The sequence below is a fragment of the Erinaceus europaeus genome, chromosome 5 (genome assembly GCF_950295315.1).
Source record: "Erinaceus europaeus chromosome 5, mEriEur2.1, whole genome shotgun sequence".
NCBI classification, from domain to species: Eukaryota; Metazoa; Chordata; class Mammalia; order Eulipotyphla; family Erinaceidae; genus Erinaceus; species Erinaceus europaeus.
The window spans coordinates 10,109,514-10,126,615 of NC_080166.1; the positions used below are offsets into that span (position 1 = coordinate 10,109,514).

General features: G+C 41.6%; 1 protein-coding gene across 2 annotated transcripts in view; it reads right to left on the reverse strand.

The window, feature by feature from the left end:
• Window positions 1-4,115: 4,115 nt before the first annotated feature.
• Window positions 4,116-17,102, reverse strand: part of DHX29 (DExH-box helicase 29) — a 45,749-nt gene continuing 32,762 nt past the window's right edge. For both annotated transcript variants that reach the window (XM_060191034.1, XM_060191035.1), the window contains 7 exons: window positions 15,810-16,034; window positions 13,883-14,019; window positions 13,447-13,540; window positions 10,061-10,363; window positions 8,707-8,838; window positions 6,565-6,661; window positions 4,116-4,442 (listed from right to left, as the gene is read on the reverse strand). In XM_060191034.1, the coding sequence (XP_060047017.1) occupies window positions 4,390-4,442; window positions 6,565-6,661; window positions 8,707-8,838; window positions 10,061-10,363; window positions 13,447-13,540; window positions 13,883-14,019; window positions 15,810-16,034 (1,041 nt within the window). In that variant the 3' untranslated portion in view covers window positions 4,116-4,389. The remainder of the gene's footprint in view (window positions 4,443-6,564; window positions 6,662-8,706; window positions 8,839-10,060; window positions 10,364-13,446; window positions 13,541-13,882; window positions 14,020-15,809; window positions 16,035-17,102) is intronic.

The window sequence follows — 17,102 nt, forward strand, 5'->3', positions numbered from 1 at the left end:
TTGTTGTTGTTGATGTCATCGTTGTTGGATGGGACAGTGAGAAATAGAGAGAAGAGGGGAAGAAAGTGAGGAAGAGAGAAAGATAGACACCTGCAGACCTGCTTCACCACCTGTGAAGCGACTCCCCTATGGGTGAAGAGCCGGGTCTCGAACCAGGATCCTTAGGCCGGCCCTTGCGCTTCGCACCACATGCACTTAACCTGCTGAGGAACTGCCCGACCCCCTAGTATGTCTATTTTTACATATAAGCATAGCAAAATAATATGTGAACCACTTATGGAGAACCTACTTTGTTCCAAATGTTCTCACCTGTATTTTGTATTGTGATGTCAATCTGTAACTCAAAAGACCAGCGGTAGATTGCATTTAGGGAGATATAAACAATACCAGTGTAACAGAAATGGGAGAGGTTATTTCCCACTATGTTAGCATGTTTGGGGAATGTGCTGTTACTCTGACTTAGCCAGACCTTCCCACAAGAGCAGTGACACTACTGCATCCTCTGTCACCTCTATGACAAGCTGAACACTCACTGGAGGCATTCATGTTGGCTTTTGCATTTAGCTCCGTGATCCTTTTTTTTTTTTTGGTTGTTTTGTGATATGAGTTCAGATTCATTCTTCTGCATCTGAATAACCAGCTGTTCCAGCAGTATTTGCTGAACAGACTTTATTTTCTCATGTAATAGCCCTGGGACACTTTTGAAAATCAGCGATCTATACGCAGAATGATGGATTTATTTCTGAATCCTCAATCCTGCTCCATCATCTAGACCCTCATCTGAGTACACTGCCAGCTTATTCCAGGACAGTCTTCTCACTTTTCCAAAAATTAGCTGAGCACATTCCAATTTTAGCTTCTGTTTTTCAGATGCCTCTTTTGTAAGTGGAAGTATCACCCATTTCTTCTTGAGAACATTATGAGGACTAAGCAAGAGATAAAGTTCTCAGTTTAGTGTTTATAACACAAATGCTCTAATAATTTTTACTGGAAATCTGTTTCCACTTGATATCATTTCCCTTATCTTTCTTTGTTTTGACAGAGGCATGTCTCTTGTGTAAGGATTTAATGGGAAAAGAAGAGGTGGGCATATTCCTGTATCACCATCAGTATTCAACAACTTCTTTGTTAAAATTTAATTATTTTATTACTTTACTTTTATTTATTTAAATTTTATCAGCCAACTTTTTAAATTTTTATTTTATTTATTCCTTTTTGTTGCCCTTGTTTTTATAATAGTTGAAGTTATTATTGTTATTAATGTCATTGTTGTTGGATAGGACAGAGAAATGGAGAGAGGAAGAGAGGAGGGGAAGACAAGAGAGGGGGAGAGAAAGACAACTGCAGACCTGCTTCACCCGACTCCCCAACTTCTTTTTTTATATATTTATTTTCCTTATTGTTTTTCATTGTTGTAGTAGTTATTGATGTCGTCATTGTTAGATATGACAGAGAGAAATGGAGAGAGGAGGGGAAGACAGACAGGAAAGAGACACCTGCAGACCTGCTTCACCGCTTGTGAAGGGACTCTCCTGTATGTGGGGAGCCGGGGACTGGAACTGGGATCCTTGTGCCGGTTCTTGCGCTTTGTGCCACGTGCACTTAAGCTGCTGCGCTACCATCCGACTCGCCAGCCAACAACTTCTTACCTGAAGAACCTGGTAACTCCTCATGTGGCTCTCTGTTTTCCCCAGCACATGTCCTGTCTTCTCTATTTTTTATTTCCTTAAAATTAAAAAAAAAAAATTCTGTCTTCTCCATTTACATGAATGAGTGGGTCTCCTGGGTATCCTGTTTCTAAACCTACCTCACTGATCTCTATCTTCATTTTGCTGTTCACCAGCAGAGAACACCTTTATTTAAAAAAAAAAAATTTAATTGCCACCAGGGTCATCAGTGGGGCTTGATGCGTGCACCATGAATCTACTGCTTCCACTGGCTGTGTTTTTTTGTTCCTTTGATAGGACAGACTCACCGGCAGTACCTGTTTCACCATCTGAAGGTGGGAGGAGCATGAGCTTGAACCTGGGTCCTTGCACATGGTAATGTGGGAGCTTAACTAGGTGTGCTACCACCCGGCCCCAGGGAACACCTATAAGCTTCTTTATTTATTGGAATAACTAGACCTCATATTTTCAGTTCTGGAATTTTCTTCCTTAACCAGCTTCATTACCTTTAACTTTTTTTTTAAAGTTATTATTGTGGTCTCTTGGGGCTTCATTACTATGAGCTGACCTTTTCAGACAGAAAAAGGCAGGAGAAAGAGAGAGAGACCAAGACCACAGCACTGAAGCTTCCTCCAGATCAATGAGGGCTGAGGTTGAACCTGGGTTGCACCCATGACAAAGCAGGCGAGTATTCCAGGTGAACTTTTAAAATAATATTTATTTATTTAAAAAGTTTATTTATTTTCCCTTTTGTTGCCCTTGTTTTATTGTTGTTGTAGTTATTGTTGTTGTTGCTGATGTCGTCGTTGGATAGGACAGAGAGAAATGGAGAGAGGAGGGGAAGACTGAGAGAAAGACAGACAGACACCTGTAGACCTGCTTCACCACCTGTGAAGCGACTCCCCTGCAGGTGGGGAGCCAGGGCCTTAGGCTGGCCCTTGCGCTTCTCCCCATGTGCACTTAACTCACTGTGCTACTGCCAGACCCCCATTTTATTTATTTATTAATGAAAGGGATAGGAGGAGAAAGATCCAGACATCATTCTGATACATGTGCTGTTGGGGATTGAACTCAGGACCTCATGCTTGAGAGTCCAAGGCTTTATCCATGTGCTACCTCCTGGGCCTCCTAGGTGAACACTTTTGTCAGCCCTTTCATTAATTCACAGTGATCCTGACCTCGAGCCCCCCCGCCTCTGCCATTTTCCTGCTCATAGTCTCTCTCTCTTTTTTTTTTTTTGGTCCTAATTGTATGCATTTAGGTTTGCAAGCATTTTTGGTCAACCATTTCAATGAGAATGATTTCTTTCATTTTAGAATTCACAATCAATTGAATTTTTTTTTTTTAAAAAAAGACCACTATCAGTTTTACTTGCTTATCTCAAGCTATTAAACATGACAAGAGGAAGTAAAAGCGATCCTTTCTGAGTTGTTCCTTGCATCCCTTAGTCCTTGGATGTGCTCACTTTGATACAGATAGAATCCTCACTCTGGTTTGATTTCTACTTTATATACAAATCGAGGGTCTTCCCACTCTAAAATATCTCATTTTTCAACCTTTTGATGCGTTGCCTCACCATCACAACTGCAGTATCTTTACTTGCTCCCTGTCTTTTAGTCCTCTTTACTTCTTAAAAATTTAGTTTTGTGATGGCAGGAAAGTTACCACAGAAGGCCCCTGAGGTCACTATCTTTAAAAGATTCTGCTTAAAGGGTGGATTTGGGGCTAGAACCTTGGGATGTAGCATCTGAAAAATTCTTTTTTCTTTTTTTTTTTTCAGGTAACAGTCTTGTCTGCGTTGGACACAGAATGTCTGTTTTCCTTCTGGGAGTTTGAGAGAACTGTATGTATGCTGATGACTCCAGCCCCCACGCCATATCTTTTGCCCTTGCAGATCCTGTTCTACACTCTTCCTCTAAACGATAACTTCTAAGCCGGTCCTGTGCTTTGCACCACGTGCGCTTAACCTGCTGCACTACTGCCCAACTCCCTGAAGTTATTATTTTTTTAAAGAAATTTTAAAAGGGAAGCAATTACAGAAGCCAGACTTTCCACCTTCTGCATCCCACAGTGACCCTGGGTCAATACTCCCAGAGGGATAAAGAATAGGAAAGCTGTCAGGGGAGGGGACGGGATATGAAGTTCTGGTGGTGGGAACTGTGTGGAGTTGTACCCCTCTTATGGTTTTTGGCAGTGTTTCCTTTTTATAAATAAATAAATAAAATTTATTTTATGAGAAAGGCCAGCACACCGGTCTGGCTAATGCAGTGTACGAGATCAAACCACATATCCAAGTTCTACCCACTAAGCCACATCCTAGCTGGCTAGAATTTAATTATAACTGGTCTTGAAGCTCATTTTCAAGATGTCAAGGAGGTTTGAACACTCACAGATTCAGCTGAGGGAGTTGAGAACACAGGAAATAACATGGCCGTGCACAGCACACAGTGGTGTGTAAAACGTGGGTGATGCCAAAGGATTTATTGTAAATGTAGTGCAAATACACTTGAGGATAGTCATCACTACAAAGGAATTAGAAAATTACATGTTTAAAGTATGTGCTTCTTTTTACCATCTTTTAAGTTCTGGCTAGTTTCAACACTTTTAAGTACTGAAATACTTAATGGTGTGGTTCACTTTCACATAATTTCATGATGCACCTTGAATTTCATGACTCTGTCTTCACCTTCATTTTGAAACCAGTTGATCGTGAATTTTAGTTTCAATTGTTCTCTGTTTTTATCAATTCTGTAATGATCTGAAGAATCTTATCATCTGAATGGAAAAAAAAAAATCCTCATCACTGGCCAATTTCCCCAATATATACACTTGTGAGCACAAGTCAACTTCGCCGAATGATTCCAAGTATAAAGCAAAGCTAATACCAGCAACACTACAAGCCTATTATATACATTACCTTTCAGACATTTTAATTTTATCTACAGTTACACTGCATTTACTTTGATAAAGTTGATTTTTTTTTTAGAGACTTATTCACAAACGAGAGATAAGGAGGGAGGGAGAAGAGAGGAGAGGAGAGGAGAGGAGAGGAGAGGAGAGGAGAGGAGAGGAGAGGAGAGAATGAGAGCATCATTCTGGCACCAGTGATTCCAGGGACTGAACCTAAGAGGTCATGTTCTTACGTCCCAATAGTTAACTTTTTTTTTTTTAGATCAGAGTAGTGCTCAGCTCTGGCTTCAGGTGGCTCCAGGGATTGAACCTAGGGCCTGAAAGTCTCAGGCATGAAAGCCCCACAAGTTCTTCTTGCTCCTCAAATTAACCTTTTGAATATGTGTAGGCTAAGGGGCTGAAGAGACGAGATGTAATGTTAACTCCTTATAAGAAATTAGTTCTCTAAAAACTCCTTTTAGGCAAGCATTTCCCAACTATCACAGATAAACCAAAGGCTCTAGCGACCCTTTTGCAGAGCATATCTGGATTCTCACAGTAAGGGTAAGGAACTATTATCCAGTTTTTCCAGGACTAGTCCAAAGGAAATCCAGTTTTATCGGGGAAGTGTTCTTGCTGAGGTGTCAATGGGGAAGTGGCAGACCTCTCCACACAACAAAGAAAGCAAACAGCATACAGTGTTGTTTGCTAAGGTTTACAAACAGCTGCTTATACTTCTAAATATTTACTTTGATACTGTGATCTCTAAGGGCTACTCTTTAGGAAAGTAATTATTAAGGCTACAAGAGTAGAATTGTGTGTTATACTAGAAACATCAGCAAGAAAACAGTTCCGCTGGGGAATTCTGATAACTGGGTCCACAGACTGAACACCAGGTTTCTGGAAGGCATACAGTGGCATTAAGAAAAAGAAAGGTCACCTGCTACAAAGGGGACCACTGGCAGGTCTGGAAAGAACCGTGGTTTTTTTGAGAGAGAACAGAGAAAAATGAAGCACAAGAGAAACTTCACTCCCTTTTCAAAAGCAGGGCATTACAGCAAGCTTCTTTAAAGTTACAATGTTCAGAAAGAGGACAGTAATGCGAGCACTTAACCAGGTGCACCACCACCTGGCCCCAGAAAAAGGATAGTAAAACACTTCACCTTCCCTCTCCATTTGCTTCATCCAATAATTATACTGGTTTTTCTTATGGGAAAATAAAATACTGAAATCTTAAAAAAATTCATTTTGGGCTTCAGTTAGTAAAGTGCCTGGGGCTCTGAGGTCTCTAGAATAGGCATAAACCAGAGCCAAGCAGTACTCTGGCCATAAAACAAACAAACAAAAAAGTTAATTTTAAAACTGAGGTTTAGTATGTCGCTTTTGTAAGGTAACTTTGTGTGTGTGTGTGTGTGTGTGTGAGAGAGAGAGATTATCACTCATCAGGTGACACTAGAGGGAGTGACTAGGGTTTCAGGAACACAGTTCTTGTGCTTTAATACTCAATATCTCCCTCTAGTCTTTTAAAAATGTATTTATGGGAGTCGGGCTACCGGTAGCACAGTGGGTTAAGCACATGTGGTGCTAAGCGCAGGGACCGGCATAAGGATCCTGGTTCGAGCTCCCGGCTCCCCACCTGCAGGGGAGTCACTTCACAGGCAGTGAAGCAGGTCTGCAGGTGTCTATCTTTCTCTCCCCCTCTCTGTCTTCCCCTCCTCTCTCCATTTCTCTCTGTCCTATCCAACAACGAACAACATCAACAATAATAACTACAATAATAAAACAAGGGCAACAAAAGGGAATAAATAAATATTAAGAAAAAGTATTTATTTGGGAGAGACCAAAGGTCTGAAGGCAACCCAGGGCCTCTGACACGGTAAGTCCCAAGCTCTACCTGCTGCGCTACATCCCTGGCCATAATGTGAGTTTTCGTAAACCCACCCATCACAGCAGCAGACACCCTCCGTTTCTCTATCACCTTCTCCTGACATTATGATCAAACACTTACCTTCAAGGGACATCTTAGGGCTTTCAAGCTTTTTCCTTAAAACAGAATCGATGAGAACTCTCAGCTGCTTGAAAATGACAGCTATCTTTACAGGTGCCTGTGGAGAGGGAGGACAAATTGAACAAAGGAAATCCAGAAGAATGTGAAAGTTCAAAGAGCATTCACAGGGCACACACCTTGGGGTCCACCTTAGCATTCTCGCGTTAACATAACACATGGTGGAGGGAAACGAAGGGAAGCTACTTTCTACAGCTAAACCACACAGACCTCAATGGTCTTATTAACTATCAATAAATTAGCTGTTTCTTCTTAAAATAAAGCACTCATAATTCCAGTCATTCTTATTCTACATCAAGTCTAAGGGACTCGACCAGTTTTAGGAGTGGAATTTAAAAATGAGTTTTACTAAGCTATCATAAGGATGTACTCATTGTTTAGTGCTAAATAGTGATTCTTAGTAAATTTCTAGAGCAGAGCAACCACTGGCACAGTCGTAATAGAACATTTTTACCAAGTCAGCCTCTTTTGAGAGAAATGCAGTATTTTCAAAGCTGTATTTAAAATTTACTTCTTGGGACCAGGGAGGTAGCACAGTGGATAAGCACTGAACTCTCAAGATGACATGAGGTGCAGAGTTTGATTCTTGGAATCAAATGTGCCAGACTAATGCTTGCTCCCTTTCATAAGTAAATAAATCTTAAAAGATTTAAGGGGCCAGGAGGTGGTGCACCTGGTTAAGTGCACACATTACAGTGCGCAAGGATCCAGGTTCAAGCCCCTGGTCCCTACCTGTAAGGCGAAAGCTTCACAAGTGGTGAAGTAGGGCTGCAGGTGTCTGTCTCTTTCCCTCTCTATCTTGCCCACCCCTCTCAATTTCTGTTTCTATCCAATAATAAGTAAATACTTTTTTTTTTCTTCACTTCTTCTGGGGTTAGAAGAGAGCTCATGGGAAGTCGGGTGGTAGCGCAGCAGCTTAAGCGCAAGGACTGGCTTAAGGATCCAGGTTTGAGCCCCCGGCTCCCCACCTGCAGGGGAGTCGCCTCACAGGCAGTGAAGCAGGTCTGCAGGTGTCTATCTTTCTCTCCCCCTCTCTGCCTTCCCCATCTCTTTCCATTTCTCTCTGTCCTATCCAACAACAACATCAATAACAACAACAATAAAACAATAAGGGCAACAAAAGGGAATAAATAAGTAAATATTGAAGAAGAAGGAGGAAGAGGAGGAGGAGGAGGATTGGAGAAGAAGAAGAAGAAGAAGAAGAAGAAGAAGGAGAAGGAGAAGGAGAAGGAGAAGGAGAAGGAGGAGAAGAAGGAGGGGAAGAGGAAGAGGAAGAGGAAGAGGAAGAAGGAGGAGGAGGAGGAGGAGGAGGAGGAGGAGGAGGAGGAGGAGGAGGAGGAGGAGGAGGAGGAGGAGGAGGAGGAGAGCTCATAGCCCAGGCTCAAGCTTTGGCCCCATAGCAGAGATGCATCTGTCTCCCATCTTCTTGTCTGAGTGAAAATGTGACCCATAAATGAACCCCAACTCCATATATGTGTAGATTTACTTCTCCTATATAGACAAACAGCCATCATGGCATCTGGTTTGGTAGAATATATGAGGTTTGCTTACTTTAAACTGTTCACTGTTGATGAGACTATGGAGAAAGAAGATTACTAAGGTAGTGTTAGTTGGTCTAATTATTATTATTATTTGGTTAACTAAGAAAAGAACTTGAAAAATATATTTAAAATTATGAAATTTTGTCTACTTAAAAAAAAGCATAATGTAGTAGAAAGAGTATGAATTTCGGGTTCAGAGAATTCTAGGTCTGAACAGTGCTCCAATCATAATTTGTGTAACCCAGAAAAGTTGTTTCGCTTCTCAGTATGTTTAAGCAGACTTATAGCAAGGGTACTATGAGAATTATTTAATGAAGGTATTAAATTTGGGATAATTCATACATAGTCAACTATACAAATGTAACAAACAATAAAATTCTTGTTGATAATAAATATAATTTAGTCTTCAAATGAAACATTTAAAATGAAAGGAAGTTTGCTACTTGAAAATTATTGGAATATAAGCAAATTCCAATACAATTTAAAATCGACTTGAATGACATTTGCAATACAACATTTTAATACAATCTGCTGCACTGTGTACCTGAAAATAAATCCAGCCATCTACAGAGAGCAGACGTTCTCGGTGCTGAACTTCTATTTCGCCGCCAAAAAGTAAGACTGGAAAGGGAGTTACTAGGGTAGTTTCCCTCAAATATACTCGGGCATATCTTATCTGCATAGGAATAAACAAGTGAAAAACAATGACATAGCACAAAGTCTGAAAACACAGGATATTCATTCATCTGTTTTGCACGAACATTTTTAAGTCGCGCACTTTTTGTAAACCACACATTCAATTTTTATGATGTGCATCAGGCATGCAGTTCTGAATTCAGTACCTAGCAGCATGACATAGTAGAACTGAGCTGCATTCTGGTTTCTCTGACATAAATACATTGTTTTTATCGGTACCTATTTAATCTGGTCAGACTTTAAGGCAAAGACATGATGTAGTTTGACTAAAAGACATGATCCACACTCTCCTAGTTGCTTGTAATAGCTTGTCTGCATGGGTATGGCTTCTTTATAAAATCACTGTAAGAATTTAGTTCTAATCCATGTCACCCAGGGAAACTGCCTATCTTTATTCTGAATTGGAAAAAAGTTATAAAAATAAAACAGAAAGGAGTCTGACGGTAGCGCAGTGGGTTAAGCACAGGTGGTGAAATGCACAAGGACCAGCTTAAGGATCCCGGTTTGAGCCCCCAGCTCCCCACCTGCAGGGAAGTCGATTCAGAAGCGGTGAAGCAGGTCTACGGGTGTCTATCTTTCTCTTCCCCTCTCTGTCTTCCCCTCCTTTCTCCATTTCTCTCTGTCTTATCCAACAACAACATCATCAATAATAAGAACAGTAATAACTGAACAACAATAAAACAAGGGCAACAAAAGGGAACAAATAAATATTTAAAAAAATAATGAAACAGAGGCCAAAAACAAAAAACAAAAAAGCAATGTCTTAATCTGATCTGCTTCCTTCTTACACTGTCATAAACATTTGCTACGAGATCATCTCAGGTTCCACAGTGACTCTAATCGTCGCCAAAGCACGTATAGCCCTACCACAGCACCTAGCAGTCCCCGAGCCTTCTAACAAACCCTCAGACCAGCACCACATTATTACATCTGTCTGCTACAACTGTCATGATTGCAACTAGAGAAAAAGAAGATAAAGTAGAAACCTCAGTGTTCTTTCAGTAAATGAAATAAACATTTCCCCCCGTTACTTAGTAAATTATAAACACCTTGATTTCAAATATGAACAGAAATGAACAGCTCAATTTGAGACCCAAATGTTTTACTTTCTGAGACGTCCTGACTTAAGATTACTTCTAGGATAATAAAGTGAAGTTAGGTTTTAAGTTTTCTGTATTAGAATTTAAGGAAGTACACATTACCTTCTCCTGGTATAAAAGCCAACCATAAGTTTGCAAATCTCGATTTACTGAGGATGGGTGTACTTGTGCTTTGCCTTGGGCTGTCTCCACAATGCAAGCCAGTTTTTCTGTGACATCGACTGATTTCATGTAGATTATCTTCCCCACATTGTCATACAGTCCAGCGGTCAAAACGGCTTTAAGAAGGGCAATTTCTTGGAAGGAAAGTGTCCGTGAGCTTCTGTTTTCTTCCCAGCTGTTAGATGTTGTGGATGAAGAGAATCCTGCTGCTTTCACCAATTTCATTAACTCTTGCTTCACATCCTAAGGTAATATAGTTAATAGGAGACAAGGTCAATTAGAAGGAATAGAGGAGGTAGAATACTGGCTATGCAAAATTATTAGATAAACTACCCAATAACCTTGTAATCTATATCACTATTTCCTACCCAAATTGATAGGATACCAAATTATCATTTTTTAAAAAAATTATTTATTTTTCCCATTTGTTGTCCTTGTTATCATCATTGTTGTTGTTATTATTGTTGTTGTTATTGCTGTCATTGTTGTTGGCTAGGACAGAGAGAAATTGAAAAAGGAGGGAAGACAGAGAGGAGGAGAGAAAGATAGACACCTGCAGGCCTGCTTCACCGCCTGTGAATCTACACCCTTGCAGGTGGGGAGCCGGGGGGGCTCGAACAGGGATCCTGATGCTGGTCCTTGCGCTTTCCGCCATATGTGCTTAACCTGCTGCGTCACTGCCCAGCTCCCCCAAATTATCATTTTGTTAATTTTAGTCCAAATTGAATTATGGGGGAAAAAAGAAGTGTGGTCTGGGAGGTGGTGCAGTGGATTAAGCATTAGACTCTTAAGCATGAGGTCCTCAGTTTGATCCCCGGCAGCACATGTGCCCGAGTGATGTCTGGTTCTTTCTCTCTCCTTCTGTCTTTCTCATAAATAAATAAAATCTTAAAAAAACAAAAAGTCACAGGAAGTATTCAAAAGCTGTATCTACCACTTTAAGAATGCAGGTGTCAGAAATTCTAAGGATGTCTAAAATGTAAAAGTAGTAAAAACATGACTGAACACATTTTAGTTTTATATTTACTTAAACAATAGAGCTCATCTGATGTTTTGTACTGAGAGCTACCGAGGAAGGGAGGAAAGCAGTGCTGAGCTCTGGCTGCTGGCAGCGCTTCAGACACAAAAGTCTGGTGGACAAACCACTGTGCGCTACCTCCCTGTCACATCAGCTCTTTCCTCCCTACTCAGTGAATAACATATTTTTGCTCAATGGCCACTGTTATATACAGAGCTCTACTGAGAGGAATTATAGGCCCTAGATTGCAAGTAACTGCTTTGTCTCTGGGCAGTTCACCAGAGTTTCTTAAAAATACTCTGATACAATGCATTAATGGCAATTTAATTTTAGCTTTTAAGTATGTGAAAGGAGGCGCTGAAGAGGAAAGATGGCGATCAACTCTTCATTCTACTACTGATGAGGTTCTATTTGCTTTTGTCTTTGCTGTGAGGCTCTGAGGACTGAGCAGACAAATGCAAGGCCTGCACTCTACAGCTGAGCCACTTCTCTCGCCATAACAGCAGTTTATTGAATATAAATTTATTGCTTAAAATAATTTCCTACTTTTTAGTAGTACCAATCCGCTAGAATACTACAGGAAGAGTCTTACTCAAAGGAAACAGGATACAAGTGATTAAAAGGTGATGTTTACACTTAGGATATCCTTTTGGTTTCTGGTTTGAACTTAAAGGGCTTTGAAGGTGGTGAAGTGTGATCAAACAGAGCTGCTGTAACATCACAGAGTTGGTGAAAGATGTTGGAAATCCAGAAGTTAAGGTGGAGGCTGGCTTAAAAAAAGGGTCTTAGAAGGGAAGTGGTGGAAAGCAACTTGGGAGATTCAGAAATGGCATGGAGACAGAGGAGCGCTCACTAGCTCTCTGAAGGTTTTGGATACCAGAGTCACAGAAGCAGCTTGCCAGGGAGTGTGCTGCACCGCCGTGTGCAAGACCCAGGTCTGAGCCCTGGAGGGGCTGTGGCAACAGAGAGCTTCAGGGATGTGTATATACGTATGTACGTCTGTGGGCCAGCCAGACCTTGGCCATCATAAGCTTCCCAAAGAATTTTCAGTTTCAGATCCGAAGTTATACTGGACTTTGTAGAATGATGATAATCTAATTCTACATGTTAGCTTGAATTATTTTATTTCCCAGGGCTGTCACTGGGGCTTGTTGCCTGCATAATTCCATTGCTCCCAGTGGCCATTTTTCATTTTAATTCATTTATTTACTTTTTTTATTTCTTATTTATTTTGCCTCCAGGGTTATCATTGGGGCTTGGTGACAGCATTATGAAGCCACTGCTCCTGGAGGCCATTTTTTTTAACCCCCCTCACCCCCAGCCCCCTATTTTATTTGATAGGACAGAAACAGGGCAGGGGAAAATAGAAAGGGAGAAAAAGAGAAGAGAGAGAGAGAGAACACCTGCAGACATGCAGGTGGGGAGCTGGGGCTTGAACTTGGGTCCTTGGACATGGTATCATGTGCGCTTAAGCAGGAGCGCCACCGCTCCCCCCCCATTTTAGTTCATTTATTAGAGGATAAGAGACAGAGGTAGGGAAGGACAGAGAGAAGGGGAAATACTGCAGAGCACTGCTTCACTACTCCTCAAGCACCCCTCTTCAGGCGATACTCTTGTGTCTTCTCTCATTAATGAATAAATAAACCTTTAATTTTTAATATTTATTTATTCCCTTTTGTTGCCCTTGTTGTTTTATTGTTTTTTAAATATTTTATTTTAATTTTGAGAGAGATTCAGAGAGAGAGACACACACAGAGAAACACCAGAGCACTGCTCAGCTTTGGCTTATAGTGGTACGGAGGGCTCGAACCTGGGACTTAGGAGCCTCAGGCATGAGTCTGTCTGCATAACCGTTATGCTATCTCCCCTGCCCAATGTTTTACTGTTGTAGTTATTATCATTGTTGTTATTGATGTCCTCGTTGTTGGATAGGACAGAGAGAAATGGAGAGAGGAGGGGAAGACAGAGGGGGAGAGAAAGACACCTGCAGACCTGCTTCACCATTTGTGAAGCGACTCCCCTGCAGGTGGGGAAGCTGGGGGCTCGAACCGGGATCTTTAAGCCGGTCCTTGTGCTTTGTGCCACCTGCGCCTAACCTGCTGCACTACAGCCGGACTCCCATAAATAAAACTTTAAAAGAGATAAAGTCAGTGTGTGAAACATACAGGTTACATAGGGAAAGAAAACACAAAACAATGTCTATCAATCCCCTACTAGCATTAAGCACCAACCCAGGTGTTTCCTTTTTCTCACAACAGACTATTAGTAACCATGTGACCCCGAGTCAGACAGCTGTGTTGAGACAGACCTCCAGGGTGAGCAGAGACGTTCTATTGAGAAAGTTCCTCCGGCAATATGCCATCTCAGAGCGATAGCCCCCTTCTTGCCGCGCTTTCTTCCATCTAGATGAAAAACAAACGACCAAAGTTCAGCATGCTATCTTTAAAGTCCAGAGGCATTCGCCACAGTTTTGACTATTACGAATGAATGAGATAGGACTGGTGTCTTTTTCTTGTAGCAGTCACCAGTGGAAGAATTTCACCTTCAATACAGCCATGTTTAGGTCACGTATCAAATACGAGGTGATTACACATACAGTAAAGTGTATAGTAGTCTTAGATTTTAAGAATTCTGTGGAAATAATCTGCTGACGACTTGACAGGAAAGTAACCAAGGCCTCTCGCAGGTGGTCCTGTGGTCTACCCGCTGAGCCGCCCCCAGGACAGCCCAGCTTACTTCCTTACCCCAAATAAGCATTGTAGATCGTCAGGTGGTCTGAATCTGCCACAGCCAATGTGGATTTTGCAAGATCGGCTTCATCTTTTCGACCAATTGGTGTGGTAAAAGGGGTCTTCTCCGTCATGACTGCAGCTAAAGTTGCCTATCCGTGACAACCAAACCACCGGCAAAGAGGTAACAGTGAAAACCCATTCATACAAGAAAGTAAATCATCATCTCAACTACCCAGCTACAAGTTTCTTTATTTCATATATCTAACACAGTACGGTAGCTAACAATTTTCATTTTAATTATATTTAGCTACATTTTGTGAACTGAAGAAATACGTGGCTTTATTTTTATGCCATCTCTGTGAGGCAGGAAGATATTATCACTAGAGTCAGATAACAAGAATGTCTAACTGTAGGGAGTTGGGCGGTAGCACAGCAGGTTAAGTGCAGGTGGCGCTAAGCACAAGGACCAGTGTAAGAATCCCAGTTCGAGCCCCCAGCTCCCCACCTGCAGGGAAGTCGCTTCACAGGTGGTAAAGCAGGTTTGGAAGTGTCTGTCTTTCTCTCCCCCTCTCTGTCTTCCCCTCCTCTCTCCATTTCTCTCTGTCCTATCCAACAACAACGACATCAACAAAAAACAACAATAAAACAAGGGTAACAAAAGGAAATAAATAAATATTTTTTAAAAAAGGCTCACTATAAGTGATTGCTAGCCTGTCTAGTTAGGAGTCATCCCAGGAGCGCAGCCGACACCTCCCTCCCTAGCCTGCCACATTGCCATCACCTGTAGTACTCTTTAACGGCTTTTGATATCTATTTTGTTTGTTTGCATTCTTGTGTTTCTTGATGTTATTTACTAACTATTTATTTCTCTGTACTGTGCAGGTGAACTGAGAGAACTGCTCTGCTGCTTTATACATGTCAGAGATCAACCCCAGGGCTTCATGTATGCGTGGCATCTGCTCCCCTTCGGGCTGACCGGAATGCCGGGAGGGTCTAGTCACCTGTGGAAACACTGCATGGCACCCAGGCACCACTGTGGTGCCTTTTGTTCTAAGTAAAACTGAGAGCAGAAAGAAGTCTTCTAGGAGCAGTGGAATCATGCAGGCACAAGACTTCAGTAGTGAAAATAAATAATTTAGGGGTTCGGCGGCAGCACAGCAGGTTAAGCGCACGTGGCGCAAAGCGCAAGGAAAGGAGTAAGGATCCCGCTTGGAGCCCCTGACTCCCCACCTGCAGGGGGTTCGCTTCACAGGCGGTGAAGCAGGTCTGCAGGTGTCTATCTTCCCCCCTCTGTCTCCCCTCCTCTTGTCATTTCTCTCTGTCCTATCCAACAACAGCAGCAATGGCAACAATGAACAATAACGACAACAAGGGCAACAAAATGGGAAAAAATGCCCTCCAGGATTCGTAGTGCAGGCACCGAGCCTCAGCAATAACCCTGGAGGCAAAAAATAAATAAAAAAATAAAAGAAAATAAGCTGGGCCATACCCATATTATTCCACATTTTAGGTCATCTACATGAAAGAGGGACCTTCTCACCTTCCTTTATTCTTTCCTTTTCTGCTTCCTTCCTTCCTCTCCTTATAATTTGGCACAACTCTGGCACATATTTCTTTTCTTTTTCTTTTTGGACACATATCTGTAATAGTACTGTGCTAAACAGTTCTGTCCTGTTTAGTTAACAGTCTTGATTATTTAGTAACAGAAAAGGCCACAATTTATTAAAGTTGGAAGATAATTTAAGTTGCTATGAAGACTAATCTTTTGTACAGAAAGTAGACACAGAAAAGTTATGTGTGCTGTTTAAAAAAATGTTTTTTAGTCTACTTCCGTGAATTCTTAAAAGTTTCCTAAGAGTCATTGGCTACATGCAAGTAGACAGTAACTCTAGCAGGGTGTTTGGCAGCAGTGAAGAAGCAGCACCACTATTTGACTTACCACTGGGTCAAGACAGCCAAATATGGCACCAAATATAAGCATCTTGCCGATCTTAACGTTCACAGGCAACGCTGCAAGGTGCTGGCCCAATGGAGTCAGTTTAGGCTCATTTAGTTCACAAGCTCCAATTTTTCGGAGTAGGTTCATTGCATTGCTTATTACTTGAATCTGAGGAGGATCTAAGGCTTTGGAGAGGAAGTCTTCAGGAGAACCAAGATTGCATTTCTGCAGAAAGAAAGAAAACCAAATAAACTGGGATGTGATTATGAAAATAAATAAATAAATAAATAAATAACACTATCCAAGGTGATGCTCAAACTGGAACTCACTTTGAGTTTAGGATGATTTGGGGTAAGGAGGATGAAAATCTGAGTAAGGACATGCTATTTTTAATTTTATTTTTTATAATTTTTATTTATAAAAAGGAAACACTGGTAAGAACCATAGGATGAGAGGGGCACAGCTCCACACAGTTCCCACCACCAGAGCTCCGTACCCCTCCCCTCCCGACAGCTCTCCTGACATGTTACTCTTCTCCTTGTAGTCGGGAATATGTCTGCATGTGTGGTAGGGAGTCTGGGGATGAGACCTTGTAGTTCATAGCTTTAGTTTTTTCATTCTGACTTTTAGATTAAAAAAATCTTAGATGCAAAACAGACTCTCATACATGAGGCTCCAGAGTCCCAGGTTCAATCCCCCGCACCACCATAAGCCAGAGCTGAACAGTGCTCCGGTAAAAAAAAAAATCTTAGACTCAAAGAATATTGTATAATTTCTTTTCTTTTTCTACTGATAATCTGAGAGGGAGAGAGAGAGAGAGACACCTGCAGACCTGTTTCCCTGCTTATGCAGCTTCCTCCCTGCATTTGGGGGTCTGAGGCTTGAACCTAGGTCTATGCACATTGTAACATGTGCGCTCTGCTAGTCTGCTAGGTGTGCCAGGTGTGCCACCACTGAGGTACCTAGTACTGTCTTTCTTATAGGAAACCTCTGGTGTCTCTCAATTTCAGCACAACTGTCCTTTTTTGGACCAGATAATTCTTTGCTTTAGAGAACTCTGCTGTGCACTGCAGAATGTTTCACAGCATTCATGGCTTCTGAGGAACCCATAGCACAGCCTCCCTTCCTTGCTAATCCCCCAGTTCTTAAAAAAAATAAATAAATAAATAAATAAAGATAATTTATTTTAAACACACACCCACCCACCCACCCATCCATTGCTCAGCTGCTCGGCTCTGGCTTATGGTGGTGCACAGGCATCTGGGATCCTGAGGCTTGAGGCATAGAAGTCTT